At 38.9% G+C, this 24,308-nt stretch overlaps 1 protein-coding gene across 1 annotated transcript in view; it reads left to right on the plus strand.

Annotated features, from left to right (window-relative positions):
• The window catches only part of sik2b (salt-inducible kinase 2b), a 68,420-nt gene that overhangs the window by 19,369 nt on the left and 24,743 nt on the right, over nucleotides 1-24,308 (plus strand). The window contains exon 4 of the mRNA XM_086036731.1: nucleotides 14,467-14,628. Coding sequence (XP_085892857.1) covers nucleotides 14,467-14,628 — 162 coding nt within the window. The remainder of the gene's footprint in view (nucleotides 1-14,466; nucleotides 14,629-24,308) is intronic.

Below are 24,308 nucleotides of genomic sequence, written 5' to 3' on the forward strand. Positions count from 1 at the left end.
AGTACCGCTTCTGACTGGTCCACCTCAACATGGCTGGATGACTGGATAACAATAGGCAAATTAGCACACGCCATCAATCACCAATGGGAGTTTATAGGTCTTTGCTGTTATGCATTAGCCACTAACTAACAATAGCAACTTCACAGGCACATAACTCACACACCCTTGACCCTAACCAAAAAAAAGACCCGGTCAAGCTCGGCACTGCACAGCCACAGACAACAGTACAACTGACGAGTGTGAAGCACACCCACACATTTTCTTATATCATTGTTGGATTTTCTGAATCAATGGGAATGAGTAGATTTTGCTGTTATTAATAGTTTTTTTGCAACATGTAACATATCACATTATATGTACTGTATATATACATACTTAGATATGTATATACGTGTGTGTGTGTGTGTGTGTGTGTGTGGGGGTGTGTGTGTGTGTGTGTGTGTGTGTGTATATATATATATATATATATATATATATATATATGAGTGTGTGTATATATATATGTGTGTGTGTGTATATATATATATATATATATATATATATATATATATGTGTGTGTGTGTATATATATGTGTGTGTGTGTATATATATGTGTGTGTGTGTATACGTGTATATATATATATATATATATATATATATATATATATATATATATATATATATATGTGTGTGTATACGTATATATATATATATATATATATATATATATATATGTGTGTGTGTGTGTGTATACGTATATATATGTATGTGTGTGTGTGTATATACGTATATATATATATGTGTGTGTATATACGTATATATATGTGTGTGTATATACGTATATATATATATATATATATATATATATATATGCGTGTGTGTGTATACGTGTATATATATATATGTGTGTGTGTGTGTGTGTGTATACGTTTATATATATATGTGCGTGTATACGTATATATATAAAAAAAAAATGTTTTCCATTTGTTGCAAGGATTATAAATAGCAACTGCAGGACTGTATTCTTCATAAGAAAAATATTTCTGCAAGGATTTTCTGGTGACACTGCAGGCTAGTCTAATAATCAAATATTTGAAGAGCTGTTTTCCATATACTTTTAATCAATTGGTTTGGCAAAAATTATTAAAAGAACATATTTACACAGGCCTGCAAATTTGAACCTATTAATTTTCTCATTTAACAATTTATCGGCTCAGTCGGAACATGAACAACAATAGTCCCACAACAATGTTCTTGAATATAACATCTTATTATATTTTTGTTCAAAAACATCATGAAGTCAGGAATTCATTTTTTGTTTCAAACAAAACAATGAATTGCCTGAAATACTGTCCACTTCAAAAACCAAAACGCACGCCAAAACACAATATATTGAAAAAATACTGATATCGAGACATGCAATTTTCTCACGGAATTGTATGCTCTTATCGGAATTTGACCAGTCAGACGCAAACTTAAATGTGTATCGCTGCCCAAAGTTGAACATTATCTAGAGTAATTAAAATTAGTTAGCTAAGAATACATTCTGTTTGTTTATTTTGCTGCATGAAAAAAAAATATTTCATTGGATAATAAAAATGTAATTTTTTTAGGAATATCTTAAATATATCTCGAAGCCGAAGAGTTATTGCATCGCCTTGTCCCATTTGTGCTTGTCCTTATATTCTGGGGACCTGACATCGTCAAGGCAGGCGTAATCTTTCCAAAGATCAACTAATTTATCCTCCAGGAGAGTCTCCGAAATGTACTGCCATATTTGGTGTATGAAGAGCGCATGCGCTGTGGATAATGGCCGTGTGCAGTTGGCTCCTGTGCCCCGCACCTTGTGAGGATAGTGCCTGAGTGGCGAAATGATCAAGCATGTTTGATGCACGGCCCACGCACACAAGGCACAGATGGCGAAATACCAAGCACGGATGGCAACGAGCGCCAATGGCGCCGCATGTACACTGGGCTTGACAGGGAAAGTCTAGTAAAGTGAATTTTATTTATGTACATGGTTCGTACAGGTGCTTGAACACCTTGAAGTGCTTGGATTTTCATGTTGTGTTTTCAAGGTTTGAAAAATGCTTCAATTTTGGGTGAAGTGCTTGTAAATTCTGGTAAGTCTTCATATTTCTCGGCAGTCTGACTCAATAGTCTAATTATAAAAAATAACAAGTGTCCTTAAAAATGAAAGCTACACATTTGATCGCGGAAATTTGGAAAAATAATGAATAATAATATTAAAATGGCCCGCACTAGAAGCTTGAGCTCAACTCTGTTGCACTTCTCAGTTTCAACACTAAATGGAGCCAGCCATGGAAACGGCGCTTCTCCACCAAACAAAATAAATTTAAAAAAAAAAGAATAAGAGGACAAACATTGTTTATAGCATAGCAGTACAGCGAAGGTTATCTCAAGGCACTTTACAGGGAAGCAAGTTAACAAGGACATTCATAGCACAAGAAAACCAATTGAAAACAGTACAGTATTTAGTTTTGAGTGCACACTGTTGCTGCTTCTACAAACTCATAACATATTCAAAAGAACTAAAAAAAAAAAAAAACATCGCTATCAAGCAGAACCCTCAAATGTCCAAATATGGTCAATTGCATATTATATTCCACAAATTGATACTAATGGTTTGTCCCCATGTGGTCTGTTCATTTTACAAATTATTAACTGATATGAAGTACTGAAAATAGTTTGAGTGCAAGTCTATTTAAGACAGTGTCCTGAAAAAGTGTCTGGAAGCTTTTGTAATTCCTCTCATTTCAGCATGAAATCACCATCAATTGTGAACTTTTTCCAAATCACAAAATAGGAAAAAACAGAAACGGATTTGACGTATTATGGTAAAAAATAAAACAATCAAAAGAATCCTTGACACTTATTACAGTTTGAAATGAAACTGCAGTTTGCAGAACATTTTAAGTGGAAATATTGCTGCACAAAACGTTGACACAGTCTATGCACAATAGAATGACATTGTCAAGATGGATTCGATATGAACAAAGCAAATCATGATCCACACATCTTATTAACTGGCACTTAACTTAAACAATTTACACCTATTATAGAATGTCTGATAATGAATGAAACCTGATCCCAGACACCGTTGGTTTGAGAGAATTACGCAACACTCAACGTAATGGTCGTGTGTGTGTGTCTTTGAGGCCAATGTTCCACTTGTGATGTTGACTCAGCAACTGCCACTCCTGCTTATGTGACCCACAGAGAGGTAGGCAGCAAGACAGTAAGAAAACAGAACAAAAAAAAAAAAAAATAGAATGCTACAATGATGCCCAAAGGAAGGATCCATATGGGCTTGCAATAAAGCTGCCACCGCATCTCATTCTCACCACGTCTCTCTTAAATCAGTGTTTCCCAACCAGGGGGCCGCGAGCGCATTGCAGGGTGTACGTGGAAACATTTAATCATTTCTTTCCAAGAACTGTTGCACAGCTGTACCGAAATCACAAATGTCTCATTAAAGCTCAGATGACTGATGAAAAGAAAGTACAACTGGTATAGTGCGTCTGCTCTGAATACTATTCATGTTCATCATTTTGTTCCTGATATTTAAATTCCTGGGTAAAATCCTCGTGCCCTGTGTGTTATAGTCTGAGCTGGACAGCGAGCTACTCTGTAGACATGATGCAAGACGTCCCGATAGTTGTTTGTAGCTTTTTAGCTAGAATCTTGACCGTTTGGCAGCGTGAAAACTGTACACGTGGATTTGAAGATATGTCTTTTCCTTTTCTTTTTTTTCTCAACTCCGTAATTTCTTCGTGCTATATCACACGAGCCCTGATCACTTCCTGCTTTACATTATTTGCGCCAAAATAAAAGCATGTTTTCCAAAATAAGAGTCTGAACAAATCAACCAAAACTTGCCGAAGGAAGAACAGCCTGTTTAAAGGGGACTTAATCAAAGGAGCTTCAGTTTTTTTGTGGTCAATGTTAAGTTATATTTAACAAAGGCAGGCTCATTCTTTTTAATTCAGATTATTTTATTTATATTATTTATTTTCAAGGTAACATACTTGTATGTTTGAGATAAAAAGACAATCCCTTAGAATTAATAAATGTTCAAATTAAGGAAACAAAGTAAAATGATTTTCATTCCATAATCAGTTGTTACCTTCTATTTTTGGCAAATCATCTAAACGTATGAGTGACAAAAGGTTTGGATAGTTGACGAGTCGAAAAAGCTTTGGAACCACTGTCTTAAATAACCAATGACGGATGGTTATTTCATATTGCACATTATTTATATTTCCTCTCAGATCATCACTGGGATTTATAAAACCATTGTGTCCTGATTCCTCTGACCCCCTTGCCCTGATTGCACAATGGAATATTGTTATGCAAGAGCTAGTGTATATGTCATCATCAGTTGCAGCAGTCACTGCTTTGACTCAGACAGGCAGATGAAAGTATTTTATTACATTGGATTGTACAATCCTGTACAGTGGAACCTTAAAGGTCAAACCAGTTTGTTCCTATTTCAAAACAAAATTTCCCATAAGAAATAATGAAATTTAAATTGAGCTGTTCGACAGTCAGTATGTCGGCATCATAAATGCCTTATTAACTGTGCAGGTAACATTTAATGTAAGATTCCTGACATACCAGTGTGTATATAAAGAAAAAAGGGACCACTCTTAATATTTAAAACAATAAAACACTCCTTGCACGCTCTCAACTTATAATGATGAGTGAGGGTGTAATGAAAGTCACGCATCTGTTATAGTGACAGTAATGGTCTTCTCAGACTAGACTTTTTGTCGTTCATGATGGTCAAATTCCCAGATAATATCGTTCTATGTCTTGGACCGGGCGAGACGTCACACTACAAAGTCGTCACCGACTTGACCCCGCCCAATCGTTGCATACTCCCGTCAAGATTCTGTCCATCAGCGCGGGTCTGTCAGGGAGGCGGGACAAGTAGCTTTGTTGTCATGTCGATGGAGGCATTATGTGCATGTACATTTGTTCTCTGCTTTGAATAGGCACAAACAAAAAAAATGGGAGGGAGACTATGGACCTTGTTCCTGAATGGTGGGGAGGGGGCAGTATGGACAGTCTATTCTCAACAAAGAACTTAAGATAACAAATTTGTTTAATGACACACACCCCGTTTGCTAATCAGCTCCTGCCAAACGACCAATCGCTGAGCATGTCACGCTACACAGACTACGATGCGTCAAGGCAACTCAAAATTGGCTACGAAACACTACGTTTGCGACACATCTATCGGCACAAACTCGGGCTACATTCGTGTAGTCTGACATCGGCATAACTGTCACTGTAAACGACTCGCTAAATATTTCAAATACAAACTACTAGTTCCCCCCTAGCTGTTTCTGCCACACCGTCATGCTTGCCTGGCGGGATTCAATCGTCATAGCCATCTCGTTCACGTCTTCACTCATTCACGTCTTCAAAATGGGTTGTCTTGATGACCCCCTTAAACTTGGGGAAGGGGCACAAAAAAAAACACACTGAGCCAGGTCGGGTGACTAAGGTGGTTGCTACAGCACAGCAATGATCTTCTCACCGAGGAACTGTCGGATGCTCAGGGTGTTGTGAGCAGGTACGTCTGATGTTTGGTCTTGGGATCATATTCGAAAATCCTTGGCTCAGATTTCCCTCCCTAGCAAGTCTGGTCTCATTTGTCTCATCAGGCACTCTGTTCATTTATTGATGACCTGACACAAGAGGATATTTATATAAAAGCATGTGGAAAAAAGTTCCATAACTGGAGAGAGCAGAGGCCAGTTAAATACCCCAAGACAATTACATGGAAGGGGAAAACATGTTTGTAGTTTGGGTTTGAAATAATGTGTCTTTTTTGACACCAGTCGAGGGACACTTTTGGTATACCTCGTATGTGAAAGCCGAGCGGAGTATGGCACAAACCCTTGGAGATGGCTTTGTTTATGCTTTCCCAAGAGGTAGGTGGACACCCTTTGTTTACTGATGTGCCTTTGTGCCTGCTGCGCCTCAAGATATTTCAAAACCACTGGACAGATCCAACCTAAAAATTGGGTCAAATGCAAATACAGCAGTGGTCCAGTCAGTGGAGGCTTAATGAAAAAGGAAGCAGAATAGAATAGAGAAGCATGTGGGTACGTCCATTTGAATTTGGAAGGTGGTGGGGAAATGTAGGGCATGCATATTTAAGAAAGCACTACTGGCGGGATGAGGGGAGCGCTGTAGCTGGCAGAGAGCTTACTCACTCACACAGATCTCAGTCTGCCTGATGGGAAAGGAAGGAGATATTGTTGCCTTCAAAGAAATCCTATTTTTGATACACCGCCATATTTCCATAAGCTGTCAGTTTGTGTTTTGCTCATGAGCCCTCTGACATATCATGTGGTCACTGGGAATATTTTAACACCGGTGTGTTGCAGCTGTCTTTGATGTTAACATGACAAAAAAAGGAACAAAATGACTACACCAAATGTGCTTTACACATAAATTCATTTTGCTGATCTACATCTCTTTCCATATTTCAGCAAAACAGTAAACCTGTTTTTCTTGATTACCGTATTTTCCGGGCTATGAGCCGCACCGTTATATAAGCCGCGCCCACTCTATTTTTTAGAAAATTTTGCCGCACTTGTTGAAAACTTTAATAATTACTGCATTTACAGAACTATTATGAACTGTAAATGTACATGTACCTGAGCAGATTCTTTCCTAACAGTGCCTTTTAACACTGCTGCAACGTTGCTGATTAAAACGGAACAGAACTAAGAGAAGATAAACAGTACTTATCGTCATTTCACTGCCGGCTGCCGCTCCAGTTTGTCAGCTAATGTCCTCCATCTATTGTTCTACTACATTCTACATATGCACCTGTCTTGTTTTATGTTAATAAAGTCAGCCAATCTAACACATGACGTGCTGCCAACTGTACTAAATCAACAATAGTATTTCACATCGAAACAACAGAACAGACGTAACATCAGCCAATCGCATTCATGTGCACTTGAGGGACCTCTAGGAAAACAAAAATTCAAAGCATTACAGCACCTAATGCAATAACCTAGTGCATAGCGCCCTCGTCTGTTGAACTCCTCCACCTGCAGTCACATCCAGTTAATGGGAAATGTATTGTATTGAATTGTAGTGTCATTCCGGGTAGAGCGCCCCGAGCGGTGGAAGAAAAATCCACAGAATAGCCGCACCGGACTATAAGCCGCATGGCTCAAAACCTAGGAAAAAAGTCATAGGCCGGAAAATACGGTCTTTGTCACAGTACACAAGCGAATTTAGAAGACCATGTTGCAGAACCATGTTGCAGTTTAGTGGCAATGGTTATTACTTGTTAAATTAACCATGATGTTTTTTTTTTTAAATTGCATGGCTTTGCTTTCTATCTGAAATGCATCTTAGGTATGTCCTTTCAAAATGACAACAGATAACTGAGGCTGTTTGACCTATCTACCACAAAGGAGTCATTTGCAAAGTAATCCCACTGGCAGCTGTTTCGTCATGGACACAACTGATTGTTACATGATCGGTGAAACTCAAATTTACACACTTTACAAATTAGATTTCAAGGACAAAAGCTTATATGCATACTGAACAAAAGTGATACGTCATGGTCATGACTGTGGAATGTTGTTGTTGCACAACCAGAGTTGCAGTGTGTCCATGCATATTTGATTTACGTATTTTAATTAGATACCATATACAGGAGGTCATAGCTCAAATATAGCTAAATTAATAATCCTCATGTACTTAAATGTACTGTAAAAACTTTTTGAGAAAAAGAAATAAACACACATTGTATTTTGATGATCTAGAAATTTGTCAGTCAGCAAGCAGCATGCAGTTTCTGTCAAGTGATCATACTGTAGATTACATTTCAGACCAGACAAAAGATGAAAAATAAACAACAGTATGATGTTTGACCCCAGCTACCTAAAGCATCTCAAGTATCAGTATCATCAGCGGGGGATCTTGCTCTGACAGAAACAGTTTAACGATGATCGTTTGAAAATTACATTCTGTAGAGCACTGGCAAAGAACTGGCCTTTTGCAAGGAACCTTTAATTCTGGCTCCGTGTGTGCCTATCTAGCTATTGTGGTGATAGAATAGAATAGGCATCTCGGCAATCAAAGGTTGCAGGTCTCATTCCCCTTTCTCCGACTTAGACATTTATGTTAATGATTTTAAGCACATCTCACTACGTTAAAGAAAAGTTAACCCCCCAAAATTATTTGCAAAAAATATCTTATATTTTTTTATTTTTGTTCTATGTTCTCACTAGTCTAAACATGGCATTCTGATTAATATTGCATTTGTGGAATATGCATTGCGCAGCAAAACCTACCCGTTTTTTAGCCATCTCAGGGGGCAGCCATTTTGTCACGTCTGTCGACTGAAAATGACATCACAGTTGCTCAGGTAACGACCAATCACAGCTCACCTGTTTTCTGACCCCGAGCCATGATTGGTCATTACCTGAGTCCTGAGCAACTGTGATGTAATTTTTAGGCATCAGATGTGGCAAAATGGGTGGAGATTGCTGCTTAGCTCATATTCCACAAACGCAATATTAATCAGAATGCATTGTTTCTATTGGGCTTGCATAGAACCTATTCTTGTTAAGACATTTTATATGCTGACTTCCCCTTTAAGTAAAAGTACTACTAAAATGTACAAGAGTAGTAACTGACAATACAGTTGCATTCAGATAGATTATTTACTGTCAGAAATGTATGACTGAAGTAGAACCTATTGCCATTATCTCCTGTATCAAATATATTCAAGTTTCAAACTTATTAAGTTAGTCTTATAAATAACATTAGCTGTAACAGTACATGGAATAATATGAAGGCTTAATGGCTCAATATTACCCACATGAATCTGGGATTACACATTAATAGAGCTCTAATTTTACAGTAATGAAACTTAATCACCAGGCTGTAATAGGATTTAGATTCTTATAAAATTGTATCTACTGACAAATCATTCATAAGATATGTCTGTTAAAATTACTGATGCTTTAATAGTAACCTTAGAGTTTGAAAGGATAGCTTCAATACGTATAGAACTGCCTGAAAGCGATATCGATGGAAGTGTCAAGGGGTTTAATAATATTTTTGATCAGATTAAGTGTCAAACTATCAGCAAAATAAGCATGGAATTTGAAACCTATTTAATTGTACCGGTCTCACCTAAACACCAAAAAGTTGTAGTAGATGTAGGGGGTGTAACGTACGCAAAATCACGTTTTGGTTCGGTTCGTTTTTTTGGAAACTTCGGTATATTTTCGGTACAAAAAACAGATTTTTTTTTTGTTTATTTTGAAAAGATGACAAGCAAACTGTCCTTATTTTCAAAAAAATAAATAAAAGCGAACCATTCGGGTGAAGAAATTACAACAGAATAAAAAATACACTAACAATAAAGATCTCTTGATTTTGTAAATTAAGACACTGAAATCTTTGAACACTCAGCAGCAACAGCCTATGACACATCTAAGTATTCAAGTTAAAGACAAGTTGTCATTACAGTACATGTATTCACTTTTTGTAATGAAAAAAATACATACAATAACAGTTACAATTATTGCCAACTATGTTAAAACTATTTTTATAATGAAAAAAAATAAAGTAACTTTAAAAAGACTATGAAATTGTATACATTTTTTAGGCATTGAAATCTTTGAATGTTCATCGGCATATTGTAACGAATTATCTGTGTTGTGGTCGGATTTGTGTGTTGCTGATTTGTGATGTTTCCGAGGTTCATGAATGCATCGTACGGCAAGCGAGTGGAGAAAGAAGAGCGCGAGCAGTTGTACTTGGATTAATAAAAACGTGATAATTAAACTACGTCTGACAGTGTGTTCCTGGAAGACGGTTATTTAAGATTGACGTTTTTGCTCCCTCGTCTAAGAAACATTCACAGTCGGATAATGCCGTGCATGTTAGACGTGCTACCTGCCGCCCATCTCATGTAGCAATGTCGGCACACAACTTTCGGACTTGTACACGTACCTTTCCCCATCAGCGATTTTTAACAGGACAGCCAGAATGTTCCCAAACAGGAGACCGCAGTGTACGGGGGGGCCTTCGAGCTCTGGCTCTTTTCTGGCTCTCACTTTTGTGCCGCCACTCTCCTCTCCCGCACGCAGTCAATAGCGCCCGTGCGTAGGCTCTCGCTAATAAGTGGACCGAACCGAACGCAAGTGGACCGAACCGAACATGCCATACCGAAACGTATTAATACACCCATGTGTACCGTTACACCCCTAGTAGTTGTAGTACGTTAAAACCGAGCCGAGCTCCAACTGGCTCCAAGCCATTTTAAGTATTTTGTGCTCCGGAATGAAATAAGCACCACTGTGCACACATATGTGACTTTAATGTTGTTGCCTTTCAATGGCTTGACTATCGGTTACTGGTGTGGAAAAAGACTGAGTGTTTTTGCCCCTTGTCCTCCACAGACTCTCTCTCCTGTTTCCACCGCGGTGTGATCTGAAGTTAGGCCAAGGTTCAATCCAGCAATCTTCCCTGTAGACACACTGTTTGTCCCACCTAAACCCGAGCAGCTGTTAAGAGACTCAATTCCTCAGCCAGCTCTCTGGCATAGCAGAGGCCAACATTGTATTTGGGGATTACTCATCCTGCTTGACTTTGACTCGGTTTGGTTACAAATTTCCAACTTAACTGACCTGTAATGAAGAATGGCCTGTTCAACTGGAGTTCAAAATATGTGTGCTCAATTGGAAACAAAAGGTTTTTCGAGTCAGTGGTAAAATCTGAGGTTAGTCATGTAGCATGTCGTTGGAAATATCCTGGGACAATGTCTGTAATGGCCCCAATATCATGTCTCTCTGTTTAGGTCATATACCAATGAGTTTGGATTGAAGATTAGTAACAATAACTGTGTAAAAAACACAGTGATTGTTGTCTCTGTCTGATTTCTCTGTCAATTTAATTTTTACGAGAACGCTTTACAGGGCTGTAATTTGCATTGATTTATACTGTATAATGTAGTTTAAAGTGGTGTTAATATATTACAATCTACCCATTTTATTGAGTCTTGCTTCATTAAACCAACGCTCAGTTAGTAGTGATAGTGATTTACAAATATCAAAGTCGGGTCGGTGTTAACTGTAATTGAATCTCTGTCTTCGGGGGAGGGGGGGGCTGCACTGGCGGGTCAACGGGGACGTGAGCCAGTAGGACATCCACCAGTTGCCCTACCAATCCCCCATTTCCTCATTCATTCAGTTCTCAGGCAAGTTTTGACGTAGCCTAGTTCTGCTGTCAGTCATTTAAAAAAATCGGAGTCAGTATATGATAAGTGCCTGTAGGACAGTATACTGAAGGTTTCTGTTCAATTTACTCACTTTTATTTCTTCAAGTGGTTGCATGAAATATAATCATCTGGATCCAGCTACATATTTAAGTATACTACACATCTACAAAATGAATATATCTTGATCCAGATTATTTTATTTTGTGCAAATACTTTACGAAATAAGTGAGTAAATTCAACACACCATTTTTTTCAGTGATAGGTGGAGACAAACATAGCATGTAATTTTGATAATAATCCTGTGGATGAAGGTGCAGAATTACTACGCAGAGAATTAAATATTCGTCACGAGATCAGACCGTGAAGTGAAATTTTAGCGTTTCCAAAATATTATCTTTTTGAGCTGTACCGTTTCACGTGCATCATCAATATACACTGAAAAAAATTGTTTGAATTTACTCAGTTTCACAAAATAAAATCATCTGTATCCAAATACATGTTTAAAGTAGATGTATAGTCTGCTTACAAAATTAACTAGATTCATATCATTTTATTTCGTTCTTGACAAAATAAAATTGAGCAAATGATGCACAATTTTTTTTTCAGTGCACATACACCCCTATGAGATTATGCCAAGGTCTTAACTGTTTGAACAATGTTTTTATATTTCATCTTCAGATGTTGCCAAGTGCACTCTCCCCCACGAGATTGCACCTAAATTAAATAAATTGGCTTCCATTAAAGCAGTTTTCCCCTGTTGTGATTGCAAAGGACTACATTCCCACGTCTCTTCCCCGTTTGCCATGGTGATTCGTCGAATCGGGGCTCCATTGCTGCTGTCTTTTCATAGTTGTGGTGGACGTGGTTAACTCCAGGTGAAGAAACTCCAACTTGAGTAAATTGATTCAAATAATCTCTTCTGGAACTAGAAACTCAAGAAATTCCTATCTCAGACTAGATCAACTCAGACTTCAGGGTTAGACTCAGAGTTTGTTGAACCTGCTTTGTGACGGACCCCAGGTGACAAACGACGATGAGCGATTCAATTTGCTTTGATTGTAGCCTCAAAAGAGCGTGGAGGGATGACGTTCCTTCAGCGACCTGTTCTCTTGGACCTCCTCGACACATTCCCCTCTGTGGTGTTTCTTTTGATTAGCAGCTTTGCATGAAAATATAAACGCTGCCCTGGTCTCTGAATGGCATTCACTTTGGAATGTAACAGCTACTATCTAATCAGTTACATTTTTCTGATGTTGCCAATTCCTCTACCTTGCTGTGGATGACCTAAATTCCCTTGGAGCAATTGGCATGTTTTATTCTACGAGACTTTTGAGTCATTGATTATTTTATTACTTGGTTTGTTGGCCTGTGGGAAATATGTTGCATTACCTAACATTTTATGTGTATTTTTATGGCAATATTTTAATGCAGTAGAGGTCAAGCGTGATTTTTTTATTTTTTATTTTTTATTTTTATTTTTGGGTGACCAAGAACTTTGTTTTCAGGACACACCCACTCGTAACTTCAACATGTCCAAAAGGTGTTTAATTGGTTCGAGATCATTAACTGTGAACAACTCATGATATGATTTGTATCATTTTACTCATGAATATCACCCACAGTTTTTCAGTTTACTGATGACTTTGTCACTCTTTCAATCTGTTTTGTGTTTTTTGCCATTACACCAAAACCAATACCCTTTAGGCTTATACATTTTGGACAATCCGAACTGCTTAAAGCTCTTCATTGATTTCTGTATTTTTTATTAATAATTTGTGCAATTTGAATAGGTTGGGGTTGTTGGGTGTGGTTGATAGTCTGGCTGCCTTGCAGCCTGAAAAAAAGACAATGTTGTGTTCAGTATTGCTTGCCACAGAGCAAATGTAGAGCTACTAAACAAGGTTCAAGATAGCAAACATCTTTTACTTGGGTGGGAAAAATGCATATTCTTTAAAATGAGAAAGGAAAATACCAGAATTGGAAATCTTGGTAAGTTAGAAACTGTGAGCGATCCCACTTTTCAACAGAGGTGGGCATTTTACTAAAGTGGGCTGGTCTGTCATCCGTCAGCAGCCTGGGTACCCATCCGTCATCAGTCTATCTTTCAAGCCGGCCAAACCGTCGGTCAGTCCATCATGTTATTTAAACTGCACTTCCGTCAGTAAACATTAAGTGTCCATCACATCATGTTATTTAAACTGCACTTCCGTCAGTAAACATTAAGTGTCCATCAATGCGTGAAAAAAAAAAGGTCCAATAGATGATCTTTTGTGCATACCGCTGTATGTATATATACAGTCAATGCAGTATGGGTCGCGTTTCTGTCTGTCTTCAGCAAAACGGGCATCGGTCAATAATGGACTGTGAGGTCCGTTCGGACTTGACCAGGTTAGTTATAACTATATGGACAGACAAAAATCCACTTCCGTGAGCAAAACGGGCGCCCATCATAAATGAATGGATGGATCGGTCGATCGGTCAGATAGAATGCTCAACTCTGCTTTTTAACACTACTCAATTTTATTGGCATTTTGTATTTGAACTATTGTATTTTCCGGACTATACGTCTCTCCGGAGTACAAAGTACATACAGCCATAGAATGCATCGCTCTGGGGTATAAGTCGCACCCCCAGCCAAACTATGAAAAAAAACTTGACTTATAGTCCGGAAAATACGGCACTACCACGTAGGAGCTGTAAATCTGTCTCACTTCACTCATAGCAGATACTGTATAAAGTAGATAAACAGGGATCAAACACTTTCACAAAGTTAATGTATTTTCGTTATACACATACAAGAGCAGTCTCACACTCCCCTTTCTCTTTCACACACAACCCCCCCCCACACACACACACACCCACTCTGCTCCAGTCTAGCAATGCTTTGCACGCTTTGCCTTCCTCCTCCAGCTGTAATGACACAGTACATCCATGCTGCCAGACACCGGACATGAAGAAGCGGTTTTGGATAAAAGAATATTACACTATCCAGTTCTGACTGTACAAAGTACAGTATGCTATGATGTAACAGTGCCATAAACTGTAGTTGGAAGCTGGCCTGCCCTTCATAAAAAAACATTAAATTACTCTTAAAAGGGTTGTTTGATCAAATACCTTGGATTGTATTTGTAAAGCCTGTGCATGGTATATAGTCTATGAAGATTCTAACCATTTATCTCTCCACTTGGCTGCAGACTACCTGGCTAAGCACGGCCGACTGAGTGAGATGGAGGCCAGGAGGAAGTTCTGGCAGATCTTGTCAGCGGTGGAATATTGTCACAACCGCAAAATTGTCCATCGGGACTTGAAGGCAGAGAATCTGCTGCTGGATGGCCACATGAACATTAAAATTGCAGGTATGACAGTACGAGTGACCAGTTTATACATGTGGACAAAACTGTTGGTACAGGGAGTCCTCATTTTACAACCGAGTTCCGTTCCTACACTGGCGATGTAACATGGATTTCCGCGTTATGTCGGATTTCACTGTTAAAGTCTAAATTTACCGTATTTTCCGGACTATACATTTTTTTCATAGTTTGGCCGGGGGTGCGACTTATACTCTGGAGCGACTTATGTGTGAAATTATTAACACACTACTGTCATGGATTGTTAGTGCTGACTTGTGACTTATGTTTTACCTCCCTCTGGCTAAAGCGCCTGCAGAGGGAGACAAAACATCATAAATACAAGTCAGCATTAAGAAGCCATGACAATTAATTCTATATCATTTCACATGTTATTGTACCCAACATAAAGAAACGTCCGGGTGGCCGGGGGCCTCTACACTAGGTGTGGGGTCTCCCCGGCTAACCTGGGCCGGCCGGGGGTCTCTGTGATGGCGGCACTCCCTGTGGCCCGTGGGCTGTCATTCCCCTCAGCGTGAACGAGCCCCCCTTGGGTACCCTTTCCTCATATGGTTCCTCTGTACCTTGTCATGTCTTTTTAACAAAGTTTATCAGGTTGTGTGCTTTGTGTGTATGTGTGGGATGTGTGTGTGTTTGTGTGTGTAGTTGCGAGTGCTGATGTACTGGCGGATATATATCTTTGGGTTTGTTGGGAGGGAGGGCGTGTGCGGGTCTTCCTTTCTATGTTGTGTTTTGGACATTTTTACTGGACAGCACTTTGAGTTACATTCATTTTGTATGAAAAGTGCTATATAAATAAATTTGATTTGATATTCTACTTCTTCTACTACTCGAGTAATCAAAAGTGCTATATAAATAAATTTGATTTGATTTGATATTCTACTTCTTCTATTACTCTAGTAATCGCAATATGAGCTCACATTTAACAAAATCCAAAACATTATGCCGATCACTTTTATATTTTCAAAGGTTGAAGTGGATGCGAGGAGGAATGTGCATATGAATTTTGGTGGCGATTGGTCACCGTTTACAGACACTAGATGATGAAAGAATGTGACAAACAAAGCCAGGAAACAAAACTTCAATGCTTGCCTCCTTATTTCACTGACATGGTCTGAGTGATGTGTTAACTCCCAATTTGCGGGGCGTTACAACTTGCTAAAATTCATACCCCCCCAAAAAACTGAAAATGCATCCATTTTTAGCTAGCTCAGGGGGTGGCCATTTTTTCACTTTGTCACAAAAGTGACAAAATGGCCACCCCCTGAGCTAGCTAAAAACAGATGCATTTTCAGCACCAAAATTCACATTCAATTCACATTGAAAAATGTGTTAACAAAAAGGATTTATATTCAGATTACATATTTTGCACATGTGCATATTTGTCGATATTTAAAATGGCTTTTTTTTTCATACATCTGATTAGGAAGTATGTGTTCCTATTTGGCCCCCCAGTAACTCTGATGAAAAATTGTGCTTCTGAACTGTGCACGGTTTTACTATTGTTTCAACAATACTTAAAGAGCAAAACCATTGAAGAACATCAAATTACAGCTGCTGTTTGTTTCTCCCAAATGTTCCAAGCGGAAAAGGTCAATTTTGACTGAAGCATATTACTGAGATGCAATTTTGCTGACACATTTACACAGTATTTTGAGTCCGCTCATGTGTTTCTCAGATGGGTCCCACGATTACAACCTTGAGATGTTATTACCCCAATTTAAAGAGACACTTTTTACTCGCCGCCAATTGTCCACAGCACAGATTAGCTCTGAAAAACAATGAACAGAACATTACTTGGCTAGTGATTAGGCAGAAGGGAACAAATTCTCTGGGGAGGAGATGAGCAGCATTGTACGCTTTGTGCTTTCTACTCAGAATGCACTCTAATGGAGGGACATGATAAATTGAGTATAAATGAGCACCTTTTTGTTTTATTGATATTCATGCAAAAACGGCAACGCTACAACAACAACGAAAAAATGTTTTGTTAAAGTGACACCAAATTATGGAATACACATCGCGATGAATAGTCAATATTGGGGGGGGTGAGAATCTCTTCTAACAAATTGGTAATGAATCACTATTGCCTCAGTTAGTTATTTGTACTCTAATATAATGTCCATTAAGTCCACATGATTATGGTATCCAGCAATGAAGATAAAAGTACAGTTAAAACGGAAAAGGCATCGGTCGTCGTCATTCTCGGCAGCCGCAGAAAGGCCGCCCCTGAGGCTGTCATTGAAAATGTTTACCCCAAGTTTCAATATTTACAATATTTATACAATATTTACAATTACAATATTTATTGTTTTTAGAGTTGAGTAAAAATTTGGCTGGTTGGATGTTAGTGTATTTTAATGCGGCTTTCAATATCAGCCTAAATATCCGCCTAATTTTGCGGTAGCGGACTGATCAAAATGACTTTTTTTTTTTTCCAAATACAGGCAGTCCTCGATTTACAACGTACGCAACCTACGACGTATCAACTTTACCACGCCCGTGCCTCCTCCTCCATTTTGTCCCCAGCACCATAGTGACTACGTTTACATGCAGTCAATATTTGGGTTGAAGTCAAAATTCCGATTTCTGAAACATCCAAGACACATAGCGTCATGACTCAAACAGACGTCATTTCTGCTTGTTACTTTCAACTGTCAATAAAACACTGATATTCATGTCACTTAACTCATGAATGAAGCAGACGTTTTCCTCCTCGCTCCAAAAGTCTGCTTTTGTGCTGCGTCTCTGAGCTTGTGTACCTCTGCTTGTGTATTTGCGATGGGTTTCGTGCCAAACAATGCCCTTCCGCATACAAGCACTTCCTGTACTACAAAGACCAGCAATCCTTGCGGTTAAGCAATGAGCATGCGCAGATCGTGTCTGTTTGCGAGCTGGCAGCATCGTTGCCTTTTTCGCCCTTCTCTCTTCTTTCTCCCTTCACTTCTCAGCAGTAATGCTAAGTACAGCATCTTATGCTTTTTATTTTAAATGTATTTTCGCTTTTTTATACAAAGTATTTTGACGTAAATGTCAACTTTAGCTCTGAAATCCGACATACGCGGAAATTTTCATGTTACACTGCCAATGTAGGAACGGAACTCGTTCGTAAAAAGACTCCCTTTACCGGATAATTATCATGCATCCCTATCACAAAGGTTCCCAAAGAGTGGCAAAGGAGTGGCAAATTGCAAATCTTCTCAATACTGTCCCAGATAGTCTGTAATAGTCGCAAACACGTTCCCAAACATTCAAACGCTGTCTCTAAGCATCTCTCAATTTCGCTAATGACAGAGGGCCCCCCCTGATTTTCATCAACAAAAGCCAGAAAAGTTGACAAATCCAACATTCGCTACTTTTGTGAGCATTCGCCGCTCTGTGAAATACCACCTTCATAGATAGTGTGAGAAGCTCGGTCATCCGGGAAGGGTTCATAGTAGCCTGTGCTTCTACGCATCAAGAGCAGCCAGATGAGGTGGCTCAGGCATTTGGTGAGGATGCTTCCAGACGTCACCTTGGTGAGGTGTTCCAGGCAGGTCACACCAGCACAAGGCCCCCATGAATGAGCCTGGACACGCTAGAGAGACTATATCTCCCAAATGGCCTGGTAATTCAGTAATAACCCAGAAGAACTGGATGAAATGGCTTGGGAGACGGAGGTCTGCTTAAACTTGTGCCCCACGCGACTCAGCTGCTGAAGCTAAAGAAATTATATTACCTTTTTCTTCCCTCGATATAATGTATGTTATCAACAAGCATGTCAATATCAATCCCATTCTCTTTCACACATTCCTAACATTCACACATTTGAGCCAAATTTCTGTCTGTTCATTGCTTGATTGTCTTTCCAGTCTCTTAAGACCACCTCTGAGCTAGCTATTTGAAGCTCATCCAGGTAGCGGTCAGTGAAAAAAAGGTCAGACTCGACTAGACTGCTGAGTAGAGGAGGCTTCAGAGGCAGCAGGGGGTGCCCTTCATGTTTCCACCTCAAAAAGCCTTTTTACATGCAAGGTGGACTGTTTGAAGTTGGATAGAGAGGTGGATGAATATCATTTCCAAAAATAAAATGTCACTCAGACATCCACCAACAAAGAACAAACCTTATTTTGGACCTGCACCAAATTGTAAATCTTTTAAAAGCATCTGCCATATGAATGTCTGAGTGCTTGACAACAAATGCACCATTTTATCTGAATGTTCACCATCTTGACAGGGTTCTTCGTTTGTGTATTCTATATATTGGGTTGTTGCCTAATCATCATAACATTACTAATAGACAGTTATGAAATGATAAACTCCTTGACAGAGTTAAATTACACACGAAAAAAGACCTCTGTTGTTCAGTCTCAAGCATAACACAACCATGGTGCATCATATGACATGTTTGTGCAACAGAAGCTGGAGTTGAGTCATCGGGGCAAATAAATGACTCAACTATCCTTCTTAGGCATATCTAAATATCTGCAGGCACTAGTTAGCCTTACCAACCAACACGGATGGAGTTTCATATTTTTTTTTTTTTTTTTAAGCCTCGTATTGACCAATTAGTAATGTTGAACTTAGCGTATCATGATGGTAACAATTACGCACTTGCCAACGCAAAGTTTGATGAACCTTTAGCTGTAGTAATTTCGAGTGTGCCGTTGTTAAGGCTAATATGCTAATGTGGCTATGTGTCACACACACCGTGTAACATGCCTGCGGCGTGCAGCAGCTTTTTAATGTCAAACGGGCTGCTCAGTATTCCGCTTCACGAAGTGGTTCACAGCTTGTGAAGCTAAATTTGCACTGGCAATAACCAAAGAAAAACACTTCTTACCTGTGTCACATTTGCCTTCACAGCAGCATCACACAGCCAGCCCAATTGCTGTTAGCCTTGGGTGCGGCACACCATTTTGACTTCTTTGCTTTAATACCTCTGCTGCTGTACCTGCATGGAAACATACTGAAACATGCTCCCACAAATTATTTAATACAAATGATTGCAGATTTGCAACTTGTTTGTTCTATGTGTAGTAATGATATGGTCTTGACGATTCATGCGTCATCATTTACATCTTTTTTTTGTTCACTGATTGACAGGAAGAAAATAACTAATGCTATTGTGTGCAGATTGGAAGTATTGAGTTGTTCAATAGATAGCTGGTGATGCATTGGATTTTAAGAACCTTCCGATATTCATCGCATTCAGTCGCTGCGTTTAGTATGGGTGGTTAGGGAATTTATTACATAAGTTTAAGTCCCTTCAAGATCTGCTCACGTTTATGAGGACATAATTACCCCATCAATTGTAAATGGTCTTGTTGCCGAACAGAATGTGGAAGTCTTCTTGTATCTTGCCCTCACACTGCACAATGTGTGTCCATGTGTGTCTGCAATCATGTGCATGACATCACTTCCAGCCCGATTATGTAAGCCTGACTTTTTTTAATCACTTTTTTATACGTTTTACTCAGACCCCCCCCCCCCCTTGTTTACATAACTGTCGAATGATGGAAAAAGGATGAGAGCAGAGGGTTAAGTGTCCGCCATTGTCTGCGCCTGTGAATTGTGGCTGTCATCGTAATCACAGAGATTGCATTGGTAAAAAGCAAACAATACTAGTTTGTTTTCCTGACCTGTGACTATTGCCATTCTTTTCTTCCCCCCTTTTCCAAACCCTTTCCCTAACCCCAACCCCATGTTGGCCACTGGAAATACAAAACGGTGCACAAGGTCAGGATCAAAGTGTCCTTCGTAGTTTGTAGCAATTGGGGGGGGGGAGCTATACACCTCACAGATATTCTTTCTTGATTAATGAAATATTTTTAATCATTATTCTTTTAAGATGCCTCTGTGTGTTTTTGTAGCTACTGCAGCTTGTACACTGATTTTAAAAAGTGGACTGGAATCTCCCAAGTGTGTGTATTTAGTGAATGTGTGGACCCCTCCCGTGTCCACACATACACGCTTTGCGGTAGATAAAATCTGACTTGTTTGCTCTGCAGACAACCAGTCGGAGCTAAGCCTTTGATCAGCTCATGTGATTCTAGGGGCACAGGTGACCACACCCCCAGTGGGGGCCCATTTGCTCAGCATACAAATATGTGGCTTATATAGTACATTATGCAAAGGCCATTGACACTATGGAGATGTTACACACAGCACTAGGATGCAAAGAGAGGACGCCACCATTATGTTTCTTAAAGTGATCTTGTAATTTATAATAAATGAAAATATGGTTGCTTGGCATACAAGTACAAGCTAAGTACCACATGACCTTGCCATAAAAAACAAATACTACGATGCAGAAGAGTTCCCCAAAAAGATGTCATGTGTGCTTGCTTCAAGCTGTTTATCAGTCACTCCTGTAAAATATGTGCCATATTTGTACATGGAAAAAAAAAAAAAAGACGGATTAGCACTCTGTGGTAGTCTGTAGCATACTTTATTCAACCTCCGGTCCCACAAAACAACAATGTGGCAAGCACACAAAGAACATCTGGATCAACTATGGAATAAAAAAAAGTTACATTACAATTTACTACAACTACCACTTGGCACCTAAAACATTGAAGATCGTACAGTATATTGAAATACCAAAATGTTCAACCAAATCACATAATTTGGTCGAGCAAAAGTACTCTAGTTAACATTAACATACTTTATTTTCCGGACTATAAGTCGCACTGGAGTATAAGTCGCATTTTTGGAGGAAATTGTGCGCTTAGTACACATAATTTCCACCGAGCTACGATGGTAACATTTAGCTAACATTCACACATGTAGCATACAAGAAAGTTACGGTAACTTAACAGTTGTAGATGGATAAAATAAGTCTTTTATTTATCCCGACCATGTAGAAGTATTTATGTTTTCGGTCGTAATTATGTCATCGTCTCCTCTGCGCTTGGCTCCTTACGTGTGTGGCTGCATGATGCAATACCCCACCCAGAGGCTGGCAACTGCCTGTTTGTGTTTCATTCTTGTTCAACCATCGTCTGTAAGTAATTTAGACAATTGTGTGTAATGAGCATGCAACATTTCTATACGAGCTGAATTGTGGATGATTGTAGGTTGTTGACTGAACATACTAATCGCTATCGCTAATGCCAATCACGATCGCTAATCGTTAGCATAGGCTCATCTTGTTCATGTCTATGAAAATACGTCTGTATGTAATGCATAGATAGTATTTTCTGTTTCTTGTGCAGTTTCACAATATAAACAGGCAACTTCGCTGCACACCTGGAGTCTGTGGAGTTTGTTTGTGAATGTTTAGCTGTTTGGATAAGCTAGCTTCCTCGAGCTAGCAAAGCTAGCAAAGCCTTAACAGTCAAATTGTCTTTTTATCATACTATTTTAATTACTTAACAAAACATTTGATTTTAACCGTTTAAATTATTCATGCATTTTAATAGCTTTTAGGATTTATCTTATGTTTCTTTATGTGGGTTACAATAACATGTGAAATGATAATAGAGGTAATGGTCATGGCTTGTTAGTGCTGACTTGTACTGTTACTGAAATTTTCCTACACATACTACACGTGATACAGTCGCAAATGTATTTATGATGCGGACTACGAGAGTGTAAACTGACTGTCAAGAGAATATCGAGTTTAACATGTTCACATAAAGTAATGTTATGCTGATGGCGTCATTAGTTACGTTTCGCCAACGTTTACTTGACACATACAGTGTATTTGTTTGCTCAACTCGCAGAGGTTTTTCTGAGTGTTTATGTTTACTTAGTTTTTCTTTAGCGTGCTTGTGGAGTCGCAGTTTTCCACATAATTCATATGTTGCGTGGTGGAATAAATTTGTAGGTGAAATGCTCAGGCTCTTCTTTTTGGCACATCTAACAATGTTATTCTGACCGACGTCAGTCTTGTCAACCCCGAATCATTTCCAGGCTATGGACGTGGACTTGCTATTAATTAAATTACGTCGCTGAGACTGGACACTCCTCCATATTTGAAACATCGCTCGGCTGCTATCACAGAGTCATGTGACTGAATTCTGCCCGGTTTATCAGTTCCTCCCCCTTGCCGTCTATGCAAGCTGATTCGCCAAATGAGGATTTCCTGACTTTCTCCTACATTGCAGCCCTCAATTGACTTGTTCGTCTTCTCTTTTCAAGACAGTATAAATACTCGATAATGTAAAATTGCACATCGGGAAGCAACATTGACAATAATATCGATGATGATGCATATATATCGCCGACCCCTACAGCCTACTATGTTAAAGCATACTGTACACAGATGCAACTCAATTACAATATCAAAAGTTAAATCATTTCCATCCATTATCTGACCCGCAATTCAAAATTTAAAACATATTCATTAAATACATAGGTAAGAATAGGCCTTCTGAAAAGTATTTCCCTAATTTCTCAATTCAACATCTTTTTTGTTTTTTTTATGGAACGTTCAAATTTCTTGATCCTGAATTTGGTGATTTCATCAGCAGTTAGCTGCAGTCATCAAAACTTTAGAAATAACGTCATGGAATATTTAATGCTGTTGGTTGTGAATCTATAAAAATACAAGTTTCCCTTTTTTTTTAATTCAACCACTGAAATATATTTTGAAGTTTTTCATGATACTCTAAATTATTGTCTATTGTGTGAAGAAAGCTCACGAACTTGAGGGTTTGAAATGAAAATGCCTTTTCAAATCTACTATAGTAGTTTTCTTGAGTTTTATTTCACGCTCCAACTATTTATAGGAGGCTTTGTTTAGGTTGATCACCGCCAATCAAAGACAGACTCTAAATGTTGTATGGAATCACTTGTAAGACTATTCTGTCAATTAACCCTAGCATCAACAATTAGTTTTTGCGACAATTTCCATCCTACACATTTGTCCACATAACAAAGGTACAAGAAATAGTCTTAATACCTGTGATGTGAGTTTCTTCATGTAAGCTCTTATAAATTCATTAGTCCTTTGTCCAACAGGTTACTTGCATGCTCTTTTATCTTCACTCAATTGATATGTCATAGCTAACAAAGCCTTGTGACATCAATTATTGACCAGACAGATGATTTTAAAACAATTTGTCATTTTTGACAGAACTATATGACAGGAATTGATCTAAGTATTAATTGCGAACTCAGCGTCCCGCTGGCGGGACATTGTTAAAAAACTGAGTTCCCAGAGATTCGAATGATGTTAAAAAACTGAGTTCCCAGAGATTCGAATGATGCCCAACATTTTAAGATACAATCATATCTGCAGGTGCAGGCTCAGTGAGCATTTAAGTCAAACACTCGCAAACACACCAAAAATACGGAACTCACCATTTCAGCCTCATAAATGTCCAAGACAATGTCATAATCCATCAAAAAAGATCCAATTACGTCGACAAGGGTCCAGTAAAAGTATTCCAGTAATATAGTTAGTCCACACCAAGCCTTAGATCCATACAGCCACATTATGAGCTGCTGCAGCCATTGCATATTTCCATCAGATATGCATACTTTTTACATATTTTCCGTCGTAGGTTGAGCTCGCTTGATCCTAGTGAGGCATCAAAACGTAGGTCTGCTTCCTGGTGTCCGATTGACACCTCACTTGATCCAATAAACTGTTTACTGTGTCACCAGGTCCACAACAGCCAATGAACAATTTGTGCGTAAATAGTACCACCCCTCCACAGGTGATTCGCCCTTTGTGCCAGTCA

The sequence above is a fragment of the Filicampus tigris genome, chromosome 7, assembly GCF_054856515.1.
Source record: "Filicampus tigris isolate MCC_2025a chromosome 7, RoL_Ftig_1.0, whole genome shotgun sequence".
Lineage (NCBI taxonomy): Eukaryota > Metazoa > Chordata > Actinopteri > Syngnathiformes > Syngnathidae > Filicampus > Filicampus tigris.